The following is a 20,624-nucleotide window of genomic DNA, read 5'->3' on the forward strand; positions in this document are numbered from 1 at the left end:
CGGGGCTGGTCTGGGAGCGCTACCAAACGGGGCTTGAGTCCACATGGGCCGCAATTCGTCCAAGGCCGGCCTTGACGAAGCACTTGCAAATCAGAACGGGTGGATGGGCTCGAACCGTGAATTCTTTTTTATTCTTTCCTAATTTTTTATAACGGCGATTCTAGTGCTCGAATGTCCAGCGCGCGGAGTGCGTTTGAAAGTCGGTTCCTTCCCAAAGCCCGCCCGCCCCCGCGCGAAATAGAACGAACCCCCTCCCCCGCGTATAGAATGGAATAGAACGGTACCCGTCCCTGTCCTCCGCTCCCCACCGCACCCTTGTCCCTCGTTCCCAACGCACCCTGTTCTCCCACCGCACAACACTTCAAGTGCAACATTACAAACATATGGAAAAACTATGCAGTGCGACATCAGGATATAAATACTGCAACACCGCAAAATATGTAGTACAACATTGAAAAGCATGCACTGTAACAACGAAAAATATGTACTGCAACATCGAAAAAAGTGCTGCAATATCGAGAAACATATACTGCAACATCGAAAACACATGTAAAGCAACATCGTAAAACAAGTACTGCAACATCGAAAAATATGTACTGCAACATCGAAAAATTATGTACTGCAACATCTCAGACAGTAGTACTGCAACATCGCAAAAACATCTTTTGCAACGACAAAAAAATCCCATTGCAACATTCAAAAATTATTTGTTGCAACATAAAAAAATACATTGCAACACGGGAGAAACAGCAAAAAAAAAGAGAGTACAAAACAGTCCCTGGCCCATCACCTTCGAGCTCGCTGGAGGGGGGGGGGAATAGAACCCTAGAGCTTGCCGAAACCTAAGTGTAACACCCCGGTGTTACATTGTAATGTTTTGCTGAAACATTTCGTAAGCATCTGAATTATGTGCACATGTGTATGACAGGCTTTATAATCAATGTTGGCATTGAAACATTTTGACGAAACGGGAAAGCGAATGTTATGTTTCGCGTCACGTAACGTGTTTATTATCTTAATCAAATTCTTGTTAAAACAAAATGTTATAAAACGTTTTTACGAACGGCGATAAAAAAATGTGCGGTCGAAGACATGGATGGCTAGCGAGTACGTCCCGGGGGTCGGGTTTGGGATTCGACGCGAAACCATTCGAATCGACATCCTTCGCGTAAGTTTTAGAAGAGGTCGACGAAGCCATCTTTGGCATTATTTGTAGAACAATTGGCTTAAGGAGTAGCGCAATATCGCGACTGTGGTTGATGGCTCGCTGTATCCCTTTGCGCATCTAGCAATTAGCTTAGCGTTTGGAACACGGCGTACGCGTTTTCTAACCGCTTTAAAAACCGTGCACGGCCCCTAACTGAGTCCTGAGCGCGGTCACCACCCGCTTGCCAGCGTGCTCTGCCGCGCGGGCCGCACCCGCTATCACCCGACTGCGCCCATTGTCGCGTTTGTGCGCGCGCACGCCCTGCGCGCCAAGGCCACTGCCCCGCTGCTGCTCGCCTCGCCAGCTGACGCATTGCGCCCTGGTCGCCGACCGTGCTCTGCCAGCGCCTTGCCCTGCCCCGCTGTGGCCATTGTCGCACCGGGTCCCGCGTTCGCATCGCCAGCGGCTACGCTCGGTACTGTGCCATTGACTTCCTTGGCTGCTTGCGCGCTGGACGCCCACCTGCACCGCCATACCTCCGCGTCGCATCATTTTGCGTCGGTGTCGGGCGCTGACTGCAGCAATGGCGCCATACCGTGTTCGTCGTGTTGCTGCTGTGGCCGTGTAGGCAGCCGTCTGGGGGTACGTCCCGCCTGTCCCGTTGTCTGTAGTGGTGATGTTGGCCCGAACGTTGACGCCGCAGACGAGCCAAGCTAGGACCTCCCCTGTCTCCGCTGTCTCCTTGCCGCCGTGACGATTTCTCCCAATTCGCCGTAGTGGTTGCACCACGTTTCGATTGGCTTTGCTTGTAGCTCCGTTAGGCAGCCGGTCATCCAACCTACTCTACTGTGCTGCCGTTCTCACCTCACTGTGCTCCAATTTCGATTTACCGCGCCACCGGGTCCATAAGGCCGAGCCGACGCCCTCCATCGACGAGCCAGCCCTGCAGTACACCTCGTGGCGATTCAGTGCACCCACAGTCTCACCATGTCCTCCTAAGCATCCCGCGTCCTACAGCCGTAGCTTCGCAGCAGGCTAGCCCCACCGCCGCGGTAGTGCCACCGTCGGGCACCACCGCGAGCTCACGTGGCCAGCCTTGCTCAGACCGCCTCCAACCAAACCGTCAGCACCATGGTGTTGGTGAGTACTCCCTGGTGCTCGCGTGCTCATGTGCTGGTCTCGCCTTCGCTGTTGCTCACGGGAACGCGGCCGCCTTTGTAGGACAGGAGCCACAGCCGGGGAGGGAGTTCGTCACTGCACCTCTGCTCGCCGTGTCGCCTCCAGTAGCTTCGACTTGTCGTCAAGGTACCTATCGACCCCTTAGGTAGACCGTAGAGGTTCGGGTGTGGCCGGCGTAGTCGCCTAGTGCCCATGCTGTCGCGCCGGTGCGCGCCCTGGGGGGGCCAGGGACTTCGCCGCGGTGAAGGCGTAGAAGTTGGAGGGTGCAGGTGTAAAACTGCAGACTAGCGAAACAGTACCGTAGGTCTCGTAGCAAATACCATGTACGTCGGGGGTGCCCGTGCATAATCGCCTTCACGCGCAGGCCGTCCCCGTCGCGGGCCGTTGGCCAGCTGGGCCACGTGCTGGCCTACCGTCGCGCGCGGGCGGGGTGACGCGCTTGTCCGAGCCACACATTGTGGGCTAGCGAAAGAGGTTTCGATTTTCATTATTTCCTGGAATTAGAAATGCTTATTTATTTTTCTGTTATGAATCCAACTTCGAAAAATCGTATTAAATTGCATGGTTGTCCAAAAATAGCAAAACTAAGTTTGTTAGGTTCTTAAAAATGTCATCTACCTGTTAGTAGAGTTAGTTCACCATTAGCTGTTAGGATGGTAGGCTCATAAGATTTAAATAGAAAGCTTAGAATTATATCGATCAATAATTGCAAGAATTGTTGTGGCGAACCGACAATAGCTTTAGCTTCGAAATTGTTACAGTAGGGTCCTTAGACCTTTATATACTTGCTGTAAAATTGGTAGCCGTAGAGCGAGTCGTTTAATGGCGTAGTTATTATCCTTGCTTTAGTGTATGTATCGTAAACTGGCATTAGGAGTAGGAGTATCCGTAGTCACCGTAAGAATGTATGGCACATTCATACTTGTTAGTAGCGCTGGTACGTAGCTTACACTTTAGTGGGTAGATATCACTTAGCAGTTTAATAGAGGTACTTTTGCATTGAGAATTTCTGTTGCCGTAGTGTTAATCATTGCATCGTCATTTCATGTTGATCATGAACAGTGAAAGGTTCTTGTTTGGTTTTGGTAATTGAGTGACAACTTAGGTGGACTAATTGTGTTTATATGAGATACACAGATGATTAGTCCATAGGTACATGTGTGTGAGCAACATATGTCATAAAGGTGAAAATGGCTTGGAGATGTTGCAAAGCTCACACATGTGATGATGAAAGAGCTTAAATGCACATGAGACATGACATTGAGTCATGTGATAAAGGTGGAGAAGATCAAGACAAGACTTGGCTTGATGGACCGGTTGCAAGCATGAAGGGCAAGTCGAAGGCTTTGGAGTGATGGACCACGTGGCGGTGAAGCTTGAGCAAGACTTGTCGCCGATGGACGATGGCAACGATGAAGAGCAAGTAGAGTCAAGATTGATGAACCAATATGATCATGTGATGATATGAAGTGGATCATATCATTGTTGATCGTGTTGGTGCATGTGTTGCATCGACATTAAAGGATATGGAATGGAATGCGCAAGGCAAAGGTATAACCTAAGGCATTTTATTTCACTGGTCATAGGTGTGTAGAGAAGTTTATGACCGGGTTTAGGATAGATGGCCATACTATCAAGAGGGGCAAACTTGTTTGCATATCGATCATCTAGTGCCACTCGAGTGATCTAACTTTGCATTGTCGCTAGGATCGAGTGGCGTGGCAAGTTGAGTGGCTAACATCCTTTGGGAAATGATTGTGAAAATGCTAACACACATACACATGGTGGTGTACACTTGGTGGTGTTGGCACATTTACAAATGAGGTGGTGTTTGCAGGGGTGAGATGGGTTTGGGGGATTCGGCGCTTTCAGGAAAAAGGAATGCCTATTTTCTATTGCGCTAAATACAAATTCTTGGTGGTTAGTACATTGGAGCAAGGGTGAAGAAATTTGAACTGAGAACGAGTTGGTCGCGAAGATGCTGGCGTCGGTCAACTGACCGGACGCTAGATCTGAATGCACCAGACGCTGGCAGGCTGCGTCTGGTCAAGCTGACGTACGATGACGCAGAAGCTGGAGTGTGACCGGACGCTGGCTGCGTCCGATCAAGTGTGACCGGACGCGTCCGGTCGAGGTCGGTACCTTACTGGAAACGACCGGACGCTGGGGGTTCAGCGTCCGGTCAGTTGAAAGCTGCTGCGTTCGGTCAAGTCAAGTGACCGTTGGAACCGGGACACGTGGTCATCTACGAGCGACCGGATGCTGAGGTCCAGCGTCCGGTCGGCCCGACCGTTGCCTAGTGAAGGGGTAACGGCTAGTTTAGCCCTTGGGGCTATAAATAGAAGTGGCCTTCGGCCATGGCTGGCGTGGAGCACCTTGGGGGACTTTGTGTCCATGCTTGAGAGTGCTTAGGAGCCCTCCATCTCACACATACTTGATAGCGATCATTCGATTGTGTGAGTGAGCGATTCTAGTGCAATTGCATCGTGAGGTTGCATCGAGTGGCACTAGGTGATAGAGTTGCAAGCCGGTGGTGCTTGTTACTCTTGGAGGTTGCCACCTCCTAGACGGCTTGGTGGTGGTCTCCATCGAAGCGCGTAAGAAGTTTGTGCGGTGCTCCGGAGAAGTGCTTGTGAGGGGCATTGTGCTCGCCCCGCGGGAGCCGCGAAGAGCAACTCTAGTAAAGCGTGTCATTGAGCTACCCTCACTTCCGGGGTAGGTTCTTGCGGCGCCTGATGTGCGGGCTTAGCGGGTGATGCTAATTAGCCGCCGAACCACCAAGTGAGCGGTCGACACAACGGGGACTAGCGTGTTGGCAAACACGTGAACCTCAGGAGAAAAATCATCGTGTCAACCTTGTTCTTCCCGTTGGTTTGCATCCCCATTACACAAGCTTGCAATTACTTTTATACATATTAAGCTTGTGTAGTTGCTCTTGTAATTAGATAGCTTGTGTAGCTTGCTAATTACCTTCTTGCTTGTGTAGCATAGAAGTAGCTCCCTTGCGTGGCTAATTTGGTTTTAGTAACCTTGTTAGTCACATTGCTTAGTTTGTGTAGCTAAGTATTTGCGCTCTCTAATTAGGCATTGGTTGCCTTGTTATTGAGCATTGCTAGTGAGCATCGTTAGCTTTGTGCTTTTGCTTACTAGCATGTGTAGGAGCTCCCTTGTTGCTTAAAGTACTAGTGGCATAGGTTTGTGTAACCTTACTCCTAGAATTATTTAGGAGAGCTCTAACTAGCCCGACACCTTTGTTGCATAATTGTTATCTTTGCAAGGTGCTAGTGAACATATATAGTGGGGTATAGTCTTGGCTAGACCGATAGTTTTAATTCCGCACTTGTATCGGTTAGTCGACGCGATTAAGTTTTAGAAAAGACTATTCACCCCCCCCCCTCTAGTCGCCATCTCGACCCTTCAAACAGGTAGACTTCGTACCCGTCGGTGAGCCGGAGTACGACGAGGTGATCGAGGAGTACGAGGAGGAGCTCTTCACATACGAGGGAGCCCAGGAGCCTATTGGTACTGACTTTGCTGACCCGGCACCTACCCAAGGCAAGCCCCGGTGCATAACCCCTATTTTTAAATGGTCACTGAATATATTATATGATCTGTATTTACGTTACAGGCATTTTATGGAAACTATATGCATAAATATATCCACCATGAGTCCTACTAGTACATGTCGAGTAGTTGTTATGCTCAGGATATCGGTAGCGTGAGTAACCTGCCGTTACTCGCAAACAGGTGATTAAACTATGATATCATGATGAAATAATGGAAAGGAAAATGGTGACCGGATAGGGATGTGGATTTGGTACTGGTGGGTGTGAGGGGTTGTGTCCTGCGGCTAATAGGGCATAGCCTGGTTACACTTTTCCCTGTTTGTGTCGATTAAGGACCGGTCGTTGCATATGACTCTAGGCAAGTCACAGACTATTGTCCCGAGCACATACTTGGGTATGGGCGCATAGAAGACTTGCTACTCTCTTGTCCCGAATCCGGCTCTTTGCGGACCGACTGATGGGAAGAGGAGGTGGTGGAGGTCCTTGCACCGCACTGAGTCCGGGATTCAGAGGCGGGGGCTTGGAGTCGGACGGGGACGTGGACACCCGGGACAGGAGAGTGGTGGGTTAGTCCTGCTTGTGCCTGGGGTACAAGCGGGACGTGTGTCTTCGGGGCACCCAGCTAGGCACATTGATTCGCGAATCGCCGGGTTATCCGGTACGGCTTGTCTGCGGTTTAGCACCGTAGTAAGAACTGTAAGTGGAAAAAGGAGAAGGAACAGTATTGATTGCTCAACTCTTGCTTGAAAGTAGAACAAATGCTTATATAGATTGACTAGATGAAAACTTAATACGGCTGATGATAATAATGTATCAATAAGGACTCACTATTAGTATTGCTTTTTGCTAAAAGAAAACCAGCAAACCATAAAGCCTAGCATATTCCTTGGAGTCGAAAAAGTATTCTCACTGGTCGGATAAGTCTTGCGAGTACATTGTGTACTCAGGGTTTATTTACCCCTGTTGCAGGTGATGCTTAAGGAGTACCTTGTGTGGAGGATTCTTCTGGTGGGCTCAGACGAAATCCTCGTTATCTTATCGCTAGATGTTATCTTTTAATATTCCGCAGTTTATCATTCTGTACTCTGTATTTGGTATTGTAATAATGTACTTTTTAAGAAACTCTAATGTATGTGATGGACTTGTGTTGTAACTCGTTTTCATTATTGGATCATTGGGAAAAATGTGGATCTTTCGGGTTCTTCCTCGGGGTGTGCCCGACGGACACCGCTCGCTGTAGTTGCTTTCGGGGTGCTTAGTGTCTGGTGGAAGACGAGCGCCTCCGTAAGTACGCTATTTCGGGCGGTTCTGCCACACTAAGCCACCGCCATGTCTCTCAGATCCAGAGGAGGAGGAGAGCTCGGATCCAAAGAATAACCGACCTACCTCGTCGGAGCCGCCGCTGTCGTCCTCGTCTTCGATGGGGGTTGCATGGAGGTCGAGGAGGGAGGGAGGAAGAGGCGGCAGCGACCTGGCACGTGGGGCACGGCGTCCGTCCTGAGGGCGGCCAGGAGAACGGTGTGCGGCGCAGTGAGTGGATGTAGAGGAGCGGACGAGCGGAGCGAACGAGTGAGCGCGGGAAATCACGGGATAGGACAGGAGTCGGGGGGCGCGCTCAGTCATTTCGTGTGCGGATCCATCCGGACAGAGCGGACTATCAATGTTCTTTTTATAAACAGAAGCCGTGAGCCATTTGGGTGCATTGCATACACGATCAAGCATTCAAGCTATGCATGGCACACACGTGTTCAAGTTCTGGAGGAACTCGATTCCACGTGGCCGCAGCTCAGTACAGATGGCACGACACGTTACCACAAGCCACGTTATTAAAGCAAGGTACCCACCGGCGAGCACCGTATCGACCGGACGACGGACGCCGCCACGCCGGGAGCATCGGAGCGCAATCATGTCAGGCGCGCAAGGAGCTCAGCCGAAGGGCGCCTTCACGGCGACCACCTACACGTCGGCGCCTGCGACCACGGGTGGCGGCGTTGCCCAGGGCCAGGAGAGACGGCAGACTCGGCGGACGGAGCTCCGATCTGGCTTGGACGAGCGCGGGCTGCCTGTCAGGAACCTGGAGGACACGGTCGAGGATGCCGCGGGCAAGGGCGGGCCGGTGTTCGGCGCCAGCACGGAGGACGGGAAGCAGGATCTCGGCGTCACCGGCACCGGCTGATGCTAGCCGTGATGTGCTTCTCGTGCTCAGTTTACTAGCGAGTCAACAAGTGAAAGTATAATGTGTCGTGTAAACTGTGATTAATCATGTAACAACTGCAAGCAACGGAATAATATTTCAGAATGGATATTACCACACAGTTGTTACACAACCTGCGCACTGATACAGTTCTTGCTTCGGACGCTAAAAAGGTAACGAAATAGCAGGATCAATTCAGACAACAAACTTTCAATCGTTTTATAAAAAAAAAAGAAGGAAAGAGAAAAAGATGAACATGCGTACACTTTCGGAGAAAAGAAAAACGAAAGCCACCGGCACTAGAACTCTTCAACGAAGGTTACCGAGAAGGTGAAACTCATGAGAACCTATAGGGATTTCATACAGGTCCAAGCAGGATTTCATCTTTTTGTACACTGTTATGTGTTGATCATTCTGTGATCTGGGACGCAGAGAGGATTCACCCATGTTGACGCCCTTGCCATGGATACAGGAAGGCGTGCACCTCTTTCTCTCTCTGTCTCTCTAGAGGAGCTTCAGCATCTTCAGCCGTTCCTCGTGCTCCGGATCAAGCTTCGGCGCCGTGTAGTTGCCGTGAAGGTCTTCCACCACGTATTCCTGCATAACATAAGTGCAAGGTTCAGCTACCTTGAAAAAGAAAAAAAATTAAGATCCTCACATCACTGACGTACTCGAATGCTTATAATTTGAATGGATCAATTGAATATGCACATTGCTTGCCCTTGATATTAAGAATACTGATCTATAATAGAGGGAAGTTGCTTGCCTTTGTCAACTCCCTTTTGGTCAGGATGTGATAATGCCTCTGCCAGATCCTCTGGACCGCCATGGTTGCAGCGAGGAAGCCGTAGGCGATGCCAAGGATAGCAAATACAACGATGAAAACCAACACCAGGGCAAAGCATGCCTCCAAGGAAGCAGGCAGGCAGTCCAGGATGCCCCAACCATAGCAGCAGTTCCGGCACCCAGCCAGGCATGGATCCTGGTTGTCGTTGAAGGATGAGCAGTGTACTATCAGCCCGAAAAATCCAAGGAGCATAAAGAAAACCACAACACCTGCATTTCAAACATACAGTCAATTTTCTATCAGAGGCATAATAAGTTCCTCTGTAAATAACCAAAATGCACACATCAACTATAATACGGATGCATCATGATTCATGACAATGGATAGGAAAACAGACAATTTGCCTACCTATGCAATAGTAGAATGGTATGGGGTGCTTTGACAAGAAGCGGTCCCAACCATCGCTGAAACTGTTCCGGAAACTTCCATCCCTGTCTAGAAAGTATGCAATCGCACCGATAATAGCAATAGTCTGCAACAATGAAAAACAATGTGATTTAAGTAATTTTCACTTGCTAAAATTTTGATAGCAAAACACATTGTCCTATGGCATTGCATCATGTTTCTACAACTACGTATCTCTTTTACAAATATTCACCATATAACTTATACCCAGGAGTCGAGTGAAGCAGCAAACAAATTCGATTCATGACTTCATTATTAAACTGAACAAGTAGACATGATGAGATGAATTATATTTATGGAATTAATAGCAATTCAAATGTAGTAACATGATATAGGTTGCAATAGGATGAATCACAATTTATACCCAGGAGTTGAGTGAAACAGCAAACAGATTCGATTTCACTACTTCTAATTATTTTACTGAACAAGTAGAAAGAATGAAATAGATTATACTTAAGGCATAGAACAACGTTTCAAATGTAGTAACATGATATGAGTTGCATAGGTGAATCATAACGTGAGCGTCTCAAAAGTAAAGCTATCAGATTCATTCTGTGAAAGAAGCACATGCGTAACTTAAGTGCTTTGAAATGTTAAAGACTTACAAGCTGTACAGCAAGAAAGACGAGGAGAACATCCCTTGCAACAAAGATCCTGAACTTCATTTTACGCCATGAGTTATCCTCCCAGGTCTCGACTTGAAGATGAAACTGAGCTTTGCAAGTTGTGCAGTGTGAAAATGCAAATCCTTCCTAAAAAGCATGAAATATCAAAATCAGAACTAGTACATAACTTTATTCTCCATTGATTCCACATAAATAGAAGACAACTTAATGAAGATAGCAGTTAAGATACTGTACTTGAATACCCATAACATCTAACTAGGAAATCAGTGCGAAGAGAATCACTGAAGGCCAATAAGGAGCACAAGTTCAAGCATAACTTTAATAGAAGGTTTAGTGCAGCTAGACTTTACGTGGCACGGAAATGGCAGCCAAGACTCTGCATTCTACAGTTTAACCTCCAGATCAAGCTGAAAAAAAAAAGATAGCTTGAAGAGCAGTACACACCAAAATTCTGATTGTGATGACATCTTTGCAATGTCAGAATCTGCCATTTGAAAGAAAAAAAAATGGTTAATGAAGAAAAAGGCTTGGGTTCTTGTGCATTGCAGGAGCACAATCATCTACTACCACCAGAGGAAAACAAAACCTAAAATCTATGCAGCATCGCTATTTCCTGCTCATTCTACAATACAACATGACCTGATCAATGATAGCTGCATTACTCTCCATATAAAACTTCAACTAGCCCACCACTGCTTTGTGCAGGTTTCTATGTAATATGTTCCCTCTATCCCACACTGAAGTCTTCATGTACAATTACCAAACTAAAGATATTTATTGTTGACAATACAATCGAAAAGCACACAGCATGTCCTTGAAGGAAATTGGCATGGAAGATGTTAGGAAAGCACTGGGTGTACCTTAACAGACCGCCAGTGGTCAAGGCAAGAACGATGAACGAACTGCTGAGTTCCCTTGCACATGCAAGGTGATATTAGCTCATCACCTGCAAAAACATTAAAAGAATCAATGGAATCACAAGGTTTACAGTTACATCATTGGTTGGTTGGATAGGGAAATAAAACTCACCCAACAAATATATTGTATCCTAAGCATTTCTACAGGTACAATTACCCAAAACAAAATGTTAGCCCAATACACATCCTGAATCCTGATACACAGGCAATTCATTTCATTTTATTCACACACAAGGCTGAATTACAAATTGGTTGTTGTTCAACAAGAGCAAACTAATATTTATTCCTTGTAAGTGGCTGACAGGACTCAGATGTCACAACAGCATTTGCAGATATTATCCAGGGTAGTCATTAAATCAGTTACGTCAAGGAAAATGCTGATAGCCTAAGAAGACAGGTTTTGATTTCTATCTAATAGCATAGGGAATGCAAAAAAAACTTATGCAACCTAGTCAGTTGTGCATCTTGCTTATTCTCCTAGTTAAGGCTTAATGCTTGTGGTATCTGGGTGCAGAACTTCAGATCAGATATCATTCCTGTTCCTATTTTGTTGGATGTATCCTGTGACCAAGCCATATCATATTCTATTAGTCACACAATAAATGCAGTGCAGAGAATTTTGTTAGACCAATAGACAAGGTAAGCAAAATATCATGAGTATTCTTCTTTTTCATCTTGCTACAACCGCACAGAAGATTAACACCAGACAAAAGCATTCCTGAATTGAAATAAAGTGAACTAACAGGCATAACGAAAATGCACTGAGGTAGCTCATTGGGACCATTACCTATCTCAGACTCGGCCTCAAGGCAAATGCGGCAGCACGCAGCAGAAGAGCCGTCGGTCTCTTCATCCCCAATCTCCGGCGGGCTCACAGTTGCTGGCTGTGGCGGTGACAGCTCCACCGATGACTGAGACTCCCTGTTCTCCCTCCCAAGAAGAGGGTCCAAGTCATTTGGGACCACCTCTTCCAGTTCCTGGTTCCTAACCATTCCGAGGCCGTTCTTTTCTTCTAGTTTTCACTGCAACAACTTCAATCACCACAACAGTCAAGAAATATAAAATGTGAATTAAGTACAGTTTCAGCAGGGGCGCTGAAGTTATAGGTCCAACCAAGTTGAAATTGACTAAGAGATTAGGTGCATGGAGAATTGCACTTGTACAAGACTTGGTCGGAGTACTACTGACCGGCCAAAATTTTCCATGAGAAACGGTCAAGTTTTAGCCAAAATTACAATGAAAAAACAAGGAAGCCATGGAGTCCATACCATAGACGAAGGAAATGGTCCGAATGCCCCCCCCCCCCCCCCCCCCCCCCCCCCAATCTCTCCTCAAAAAGGGAGGGAGAATAAGAAATTATCAACAACTGCAATTAAACTTCGATCTCAAAGAGCACTTGCGCCCTACTGAAAACGATTCGCGCGAGAAGCCCAAGGTTCCGCCACTAAAATGCCACCGATCTCCGACGAACAAAAAAAAACGCAACACAGAAGACGACGAAACTCACCGAGAGTAACCGCGTTCCGGCTATGAGAAACAAGCGAACAGGGCGACGAATCAGCAGCGGGAGGGAGCGAACGAAATCAAGCCCGTCACCGAAGCACGACTCCTCTGCCGCCCTAGGGTTCGGGGGATTCGAGAATTTTTCGTGGGGGAGCAGCGAGGGCAAGGAAGCGAGGCGAGCGGGCGGAAGTAATAATACCAGACGTGTAGGTGGCGATCGAGAAAGCGGTCGAAATTCCCGAGGGGAACGGCGCCAGGAGCAGTCAGAAAAAAAAAATTATTGCATAAATTTAGGGAGTAAATGGGAATTTTACACTTATGGGAGTGGGCTTCGCTAGAATGCCCTTAAATTTGTGGGTTTCGTCAGAATGCCTTTATGAAAGATGTGTTTCACGCTATTTTGCTATTTCGTATTTTTTTCAGCTTTGTAAATTTCTGACTCCATCTTTTTGCCAAGGCGTGACAGTTTTACCCTTGTCCGCGACTGGGGAAAGCGAGCAAATGCAATCGAACAGAATCGAGCAGAGAGAGAAGTGTGGGCGATGATGCTGCTTGCCGTCAGACACATAGAGAGATGGTGGGAGACAGAGAGGGGCTTGAACGGTGGAGCTGCTCACCGCTGAGCAGAGCACCTGAGAGAGCGGTCGGTTGCTGGACCTGGGCGCTTGGGCGAGTGCCCACCTAGATCGAGCGCTGCTCTAGCGCTGGGAGCACGCGGCTCGTGTTGCTCGGCCTCCCACGATGAACAAGTAGGAAAAAACGAAGAACAACAGGTGCTGCTTGCCTACTGCACGTGAGTGATCGGGCCTACTAGCCAAGGACGAGTGGCACACTACGCTGGCCCTGTTGTCCGACCCTGTGTGCAAGCAGAAGAACAGGAGATCGATGCCTTCAAGAACAGAAAAAGGGCGACAACAAAATCGACGAAATCCGACTCAAAACTCTATGATTCACTCCCAAATTTTGCGAGAAATTCAACTACCTACGAACTCATCCCCAACAAATCATCTCTTGGGATTAACCCAAACTCCGAAAAATCTAGAACAGGAAACCAGTGTCCACAAAATCGATGAAAAACTGGACCCAATCAAAACAAATCGTAACCAAACTTTTCACAGGCTATCACAAAGGAGTTGGTGAGCATACTCTAAGGGATCATCGTCCAATTTAAACCCAAACTCCGAGAAAATTAGATCACGAAAAACTCTAGAAAAACGAAATTCGTTCAATTTCTTCGTGCTCGACTCGATTCAATCAAATTCACTTAAGGGGTAGCATCAACTCATGTCATAGCACGAATCTGAGCAAAAAAGAACGAACCAAATCGGTCTCAAAATGAAGAATCGAAGCAAGAACGGGGGAGGAAAAAACTGAGAAAAAAGCTACAAAAATAAAATCACAGACATAATCCCTAGAACACGAATTGATAGTGTCATTGCCAATTGGTGCCATCCTTTCATAGATAAACATGGAGAAGACAAACATTGGAACAACAGGCATTCTAGGCCAAACCCTAGAACACGAATCGAAGTCATCGAAGGGACGAATCAGAGAGGCACAAGCAAAATCCCAAAACAAGAGGAAACGAGAGCACCTAAGACTGCTCTGTGCCAACCGCGGCACCGTCGAGACCCACCGACACCGAGCACGAGCACCATGAGCGGCCACAGTAGGAGAGAGGGAGAGGGGGAAAGATGAAGACGACTGGCTTGCAAGGCCATGACTCTACCCTGCCCTACGCCGGCCGTGCCACGGCCCGGTGGTAAATCAAGACGGAGGGAGAGGGAGAGGGGAGGGGGTCCGCCCGTGCTGCGCCACCTTGAGAGAGAGAGGGAAAGGGAGAGAGGAAGGGGAGGCAATGGGAGTGAGAGAACAAGAAGGCATGGGTCAATGAGCTCAGGGATAAAATGGTCAGTTTAGGTTAAAATTTTGGATGAAAAATATTAAAAATTGACTTAAATCTTAAAATAGTATTATAACATGTTGGACTTGTTTCGTAATGGCATTTCAGCAAGGCCCACAAACTTGATGGCATTTGGGCGAAGTCCACCTGCCTTGAGGGCAAATTTCCAATTTTCTCGAATTTAGGAGGATTCGAGGCTTTCCCAGTCGTTAGAAAGAAAACTATTGCGTAAATTTAGGACTTCCCTCCGTCTCGCAATATCTGTCAGGCCTAGACAACGATGAGCCCAACCAGACCTACCATCCCATAGGAGAGACCGTGGATTCACGAGGAAGATGTCACATCCGTTGGAATGTGAAGACCTACGAGGAAGAGGAGGGGGGAGGTGGGCTACGGACTCAGAAAAGCAGCTACCATCGCTGGCCGATGGCGAGGGAGGCGGCGTTGGCGCCGTCTGCTAGGAGGAGGCGAGGAGGCGTGCGCACGGGTTAGAGATAGGGTCACCCACTAGGCACTGCAACTGCAAGTAAAAATCAGCTCGGACGTGACCGCTTGCTTGTCGTGTCGTTGAACGCCCATATGGGACAGAATTAGCCCAAGGCCCGGCCTCATCGAAGCGCTTGTTAATCGGGATGGGTTGATGGGCTCGAACCCATGAGGTCTTTTTTAATAAAAAAAGCAGAACCCGTGAACCTTTTTCTTTTTATTTTTTGAAAGGGAAGAAAACTTCCATTAATCCTTGGTTCCAGGCTGATCGCCAAAAACCAAAGCCAATACAATACAATGTCTAGAGCATGACTCATGTATATACATGAACCTTAATTCAAAGTACACCCATAGCAAGCTAATCTATCAGCAACTCTATTACATGCTCTTGGGCATACAACAACACAACATTGTACAAAATGTGACATCCCACGATCGAGCTATCGCACACACATGGCTTTTAAAACAAAATCATTTTTACAAGACCATGTCTTTTATAGACCATCAAATATTTTTCATCTAGTTAAGGTCTAAGTTTTATAGATAATAGAAAAAAGATCTTACAGGAGAGTTCATTGCTGACATTGGGTTGAGAGATCGGGTCTACGGCTAGGTGTGTGGTTAGACTTTTTGGGAGCTATTTTTCCTTCCAAAAAGCCAAAAGGCAATCAAATGGGTGGAAATCAAAAGCTAAAGTATGTACTTTTATAGTACAGTTTTGTAAACATCTTGGATCCTGCTTTTAGTTTTTAGCTTTCTACTTTTTGAATAGTGCAAATAGAGAGTAGTTTAACAGTTGTTTCAAGGAAAATAGAGATAGGAGGTAAGTTTTATACTTGTTTGAACCAAACATCTTACAATTTTTCCACAACCCACAACCTACAGCAGCTTTCGAACAACCTATAGCTCACAACAGTTTTTTAGAAGCCACGGTTCTGAAAGCCCTATTTTGGTTTTAGATAATTGATAAAATCTAGGACTAACCTTTGATCTAAGTGTGTGAATTAGAAAAGGTGGTCCAATCCAAGTGATAGAGCAAGATTATGTCCCTGGTGATGAAGGTGGACATGAAATGACGATGATCAAGCTCAACATAGAAAAGAAGAAAGAGAAAAACAAAACCAAGGCGATCAAAGCAAAGGTATAAGATATGTTTTGTTTTTAGTGATCAAGACACTATAGAGAGTGTGATCATATTTAGGATCGATAGCTGCACTATAAAGAGGGGAAATCTTTAGCTAAACGGTTATCGAGTGCCACTAGGTGACATGATTCCATGCATATGCATTAGGATCTAGTGTGCTAACAATTAACCCTTGAAAATACTTGTGAAAAATGCTAACACACGTACACAAGTGGTAAGACACTTTGGTGTTGGCACATAGAAGCAAAGGTGTTGAGAAAGGAGTTTTTATGCTGGTCACTGGGTGACCGGATGCGTCTGACCCTGTATGCCAGACTCCGGCGGTGGCGTAGACTAGATCAGACATGTCCAGAATTGAGACCGGACATGTCTGGTATTTGACCCTGGTGTGAGAAGCTAAGGCAGGGATGATCAGGTGCTGGGTTGTGTCCATTCATGTTGGATCTGACGCGTCAGGTCATGCCCTAGACCTCTCGGTGTAGATGTTCATCATGACCAGACTCTGATTGAAACATTGACCAGACTCTAAGCGGTGCGTCTGGTCAAAGGAGGTGGGGCATGCAATTTGTAGTGACCTGACGCTAGTGGCATCCGGTCAGGCAGACTAGATACGTTTGGTCGCTCCAGGGCGGCTTTGGGAGCTCTCTGGAGTTGACCTAACGTTGTTCGGCGAGCGTGCGATTGTTTTTTTTGGCATGTCCGATTGTTCACTGACTTTCGCGTAGATAGAGCCATTGTGTGCCAATGGCTATATACATTTGAATGGGACACGTGGCATTCTAGTAGTGACCAAACGCGTCCGGTCGCCATACCGGATGCGTCCGGTCAGTTCACAAACAGCCTAGTGAAGGTGTATAACGGCTAGTTGACTTGTTGGGTCTCTATAAAAGCGTGGTGGCCAACTCTTGCTCATGCTCTTGGCTCTTTGACTTGTTAATACACTTTGTGAGCATACTCCCATGCCTCCCACTCATCTAGCTTGTGATTTGATCATCCAAAGTGAGATTGGGAGTGATCCAAGTGCATTTGCATTGTGTTTGAGCATCTAGAGGCACTTGGGATCGTGTTGGCTGCAGGTCTTCTTGTTACTCTTGGTGATTGTAACACCCTAGGTGTTAAGCATGTATTTGGCATTGGCATTGCATGAGCACAAGCATCATTGACCATTCATGAGCATGAGCATCTCAAATTTTATCTCTATGATTGCTTATATCACATGTGTTTGTTACTAAATGCTTTACATATGCTAGGATTTACATGTGATCAATGTATAAAATGTTTGTGGGACCTTAGGAGTACCTTAAACATGTTTAGAATGTGTAGAGGACCTAATACCAGGGTACCCAATGAGGTGGAATTAATAACCATTGAACGGTGACGCTTCTAGTCAGACAGGAACGCTACTACACTTCTTGCCCGAGCGATGGAAGATTGATTCTGCCTCACCCAACCCCCAAGGGCTAAGGCTCCACCTCACCTGACGGCTGAGGGCTAGCTTCGCCTCGCCCGATGTCTGAGGGCGAGCTCCACCTTGCCCGACGTCTGAGGGCTATCTCTACCTCACCTGACATTTGAGGGCAGGCTCCGCCTCGCCCGACGACTACACGTTGCTCCTTCATAAAGACGAGCACATGGTATGATAGGACATTCAAGTCAACCGCTGTACCAAGGGCCATGCCCTGCATGCCTACAGGAAGATACTATTAGGATACGATGGGATGAGTGCTTTAGGCCCTTTCCGACTTGACAGAGCCCGAACAGTGTTGTAGGTGCTGACTTTTGTCCCAAAGTATTGTATGCGCCGCCATCAGCCCTCGAACGCGTATACTAACACAAGCATACGACAACCACTATGATCCAAGACAAAACTCACATCACCTATAGTAACGAACGTATGGTCACTTCCCTGTCTACTTCCCGAAGGGTCACAACTTAGCTCTTTGGCACGCTGCACCATCCGCCGGTGTAGGATGGGACGCACCCACTTGCTGAAAGAGGCCAGGGCATGACCCTATAAGGATCAGCGAACACGTCATCCCTGACACGGTTTGCCATGTTAGCATGGTAGGCATAGGGGAAAAGGAAGACATGTCTCCTTCGAAGGACCTTCTATGCCTTTGGTTTTTTCCTCTTTCTCCATCTGTAACCCCTGCTCCCCCCTTGGTCTATAAAAGGGAGGGCAGGGCACCCCACTAAGGGGACTAACTTTTGATGGATCAATTCAACACAACACATATCCAAGCAGCAACCAAGCTCTTGGCATCCTTTCGACCTTTCCATCAGAGACTTGGGACCTTTCCATCTCTCGACCATTTGTACCCCTTACTACGAACCTTTTTTGGTACTAATAACACGAGCAGCAGCAAACTGGAAGTAGGAACATTCTGCCCAAATTAGTATAAACATTATATCCTTTAGTATACTATCCAAGCCTAACGTACAACAATTATAAATTTACTAGTTGGTGTTTGTTCGAAACACAGACAGAATGTCACATGGAACAACTTTGGTATTCATGATTTGGACCCATTTGGCCTCTAAGTCATGGTTATAGTGTAGGCTTTCATTTTCAAGTTGTATGATTGACCTAAGTTGAATTATACCCTAGAGACTTTGCATGGCAGTGCACCCTTAAACAAAGTTGTAGTACTTCACTTGAGTAATAACTTTTATTTTTGGGTGAAGACCTAATTCGGTGCATAGCATACTCAAAAATAGTCCACAAGTAGCAATAGAATTACTGTTTTCAACTTTGAAAATTTTCTAAGTCTTGAGCTGGTTTACCGTTTCAATGAAGCTATGTTTGGTAGCTGTAGTTTGCAAACTAGGCCGATCTAGATTGAGCTCATTTAATCAAAGTTGTAGATCTTGTGTAGCTTTACAATTCTTGTTAAAGAAGTTTTTGCAAAGGACGAACGGTTTAGGAGTACCAATCGTGTGAAATCGCTCTGTCAGTCATGTTCATCAGGGCCTGATGCCGTTTTGACGTCGGTGTCAGTGGCCGACCGGGGGTAGGCCTGGCACACCACGTGGCGGCCATAGGTCGGTGCTGGCCTAGCTGGTCAGGCCAGCGTGGAGGGATAAGGCGCGTGCCTCTGCTGCTCGCTCCATTTCACTCTCGCACCTCACTCTCTCTCACCCACGCTAGAGCAAAGCGGAGCACCATGCCATCGCCATAGCTCCGCTATGCCCGCTAGCCGCCATCGTTGCACCACCGCCCAATCTAATTCACCTGCAGTTTAGACATCGTCACCTCTTCCACCTTGACCCGCTAGCCCCACTTATCGAGCCAGTGTAAGGGCGTATTTCGCTTTGCCACCACCGCGCCATCACCAGAGCGCCGCCGCGCGCTCGACTCACCGTGTCCATGCCATTTCACTGCACCTTCTATCCTCCTATTCTCCAGTCTGTAGCCACTTTGTGGTCCATATGCGTGGTAGGAACTAGGTTTGACATTACTGCGTGGTCGTACGGGAACACACCGCCGCTCCCGCCGTGGCCGTGAGCTTGAGCTCATTGCAACTAGCCATCTCGGGGTCACTCCAGTCCTCGCTCTTAGTCGTCTCTGCATGGACTTGTGACCTAGATCTAGTAGGTTAGATAGAGACTTCCCTCTCGTTGTTGGCTAGACAGAACAGAGAGCCACGCCATAGCGCATCGTGCATCGCCACATGGCCATGCATGCGGCCAAGCTTTTCCACTACGCCACCATGGCCCAATCCTCATCGTAGTGCTGCGCTAGGTCACCAGGAAGGAGTAGCCGTCCTCACAGCACGCATGCCATGGTCAGAGATGGCCGGCGCACCACTGCACGGCTCCGTCGTGCTGCCATCGCCACCGGCGAGGGTGCTCTAGTGCACCACCGGTCCATCGAAGGGTACCACTAGGTGCGGGAGATCACGGGGAACACGTTGGTGTCACTTTCATCATTGGTGATCTCACCGCTGGTGAGATAGGGCTAGCTGGAGCACCTCCTCTGCTCTGGAGTCACTGACGTGTGGGCCCCATCTGTTTTCACACATTTGAATGCATGTTTCAAAAATTCATATCTAGAGCTAGGAGTGTCCAAGTGGGATGAACCAAATTTTGTTGGATTCATCATGAAGTGTAGTATTTGATAAAAATATGAAATACACTGTTTCTAGTATTTTTCTAGGAGAATTAATTGGAGCTAAATAAGTGCTTTTAAATTATTTGCAATCTTATAAAATACATAACTTGAGCTAGGGAAGTGATAAAATTCTGATTCTAATTTTGCTGATCTTGTGTTGACATGCTCTAGCTAGGAAAAATACTAAACTTGTAGTAAACTTGATTGGAGTAAGGTATTTCTATTTATATTTTAATAAATGATGTTTTCTGAGGAAATTCATAAGTATAAAAATAAGTAACAGATTGCCATGCAAATTTTTGTATACTGTTAATGGGTTTTAGGGGAGCTAAGAAAAATATGAAATCTGTTGCTTGACACTTTTCAGTAGGCTAAACTATTTTTGCTAAAATAAACCTAAGCAACTTGTCATTTTTGTATAGAGGGCTATACTTATCCAATTAGCATGAAATTTATATAGTAGACTTCTAAGGTCATATGTATGCTACTGTAATTTTCTCTAAATTTATGGAATAATGAAAATATTTATCGCATAAATCACCTTATTATCTAAAGAAATTAATAAAGGCATCTAAATACATTAGTTTGGCATAAAC

At 46.9% G+C, this 20,624-nt stretch overlaps 2 protein-coding genes across 3 annotated transcripts; one reads left to right on the top strand and one right to left on the bottom strand.

Annotated features, from left to right (window-relative positions):
* Nucleotides 1–7,694: 7,694 nt before the first annotated feature.
* On the top strand, nt 7,695–8,322 carry LOC136538180 (uncharacterized). Its single transcript, XM_066530160.1, has one exon. It carries the CDS (start codon nt 7,799–7,801, stop codon nt 8,066–8,068), a length of 270 nt encoding a protein of 89 aa, XP_066386257.1. The 5' UTR covers nt 7,695–7,798; the 3' UTR covers nt 8,069–8,322.
* Nucleotides 8,218–12,664, bottom strand: LOC136538179 (uncharacterized). 2 transcript variants are annotated; one of them, XM_066530159.1, is made up of 7 exons: nt 12,389–12,664; nt 11,669–11,903; nt 10,825–10,910; nt 9,944–10,090; nt 9,282–9,405; nt 8,853–9,142; nt 8,218–8,683 (listed from the first exon to the last, which is right to left on the bottom strand). In XM_066530159.1, exons 2-7 carry the CDS (start codon nt 11,871–11,873, stop codon nt 8,591–8,593), a joined length of 945 nt encoding a protein of 314 aa, XP_066386256.1. In that variant the 5' UTR covers nt 11,874–11,903; nt 12,389–12,664; the 3' UTR covers nt 8,218–8,590. The 2 variants fall into 2 exon arrangements, with proteins under 2 accessions (XP_066386256.1, XP_066386255.1); XM_066530158.1 differs by having other exon boundaries at nt 8,220–8,683; nt 11,669–11,912; nt 12,389–12,663.
* Nucleotides 12,665–20,624: the final 7,960 nt, after the last annotated feature.

Source organism: Miscanthus floridulus, chromosome 2, assembly GCF_019320115.1.
Source record: "Miscanthus floridulus cultivar M001 chromosome 2, ASM1932011v1, whole genome shotgun sequence".
Classification (NCBI taxonomy): domain Eukaryota; kingdom Viridiplantae; phylum Streptophyta; class Magnoliopsida; order Poales; family Poaceae; genus Miscanthus; species Miscanthus floridulus.

Bases quoted from the DNA above. Each gene is read 5' to 3' on its own strand.
- LOC136538179 (XM_066530159.1), bottom strand. From the start codon at position 11,873: ATGGTTAGGAACCAGGAACTGGAAGAGGTGGTCCCAAATGACTTGGAC. The intron at 9,406-9,943 runs GTAAGTCTTTAA...TCATTGTTGCAG, and splicing joins TCTTTCTTGCTGTACAGCTT to ACTATTGCTATTATCGGTGC. The intron at 9,143-9,281 runs GTAGGCAAATTG...TTTGAAATGCAG, and splicing joins ACCATTCTACTATTGCATAG to GTGTTGTGGTTTTCTTTATG.
- LOC136538180 (XM_066530160.1), top strand. From the start codon at position 7,799: ATGTCAGGCGCGCAAGGAGCTCAGCCGAAGGGCGCCTTCACGGCGACC.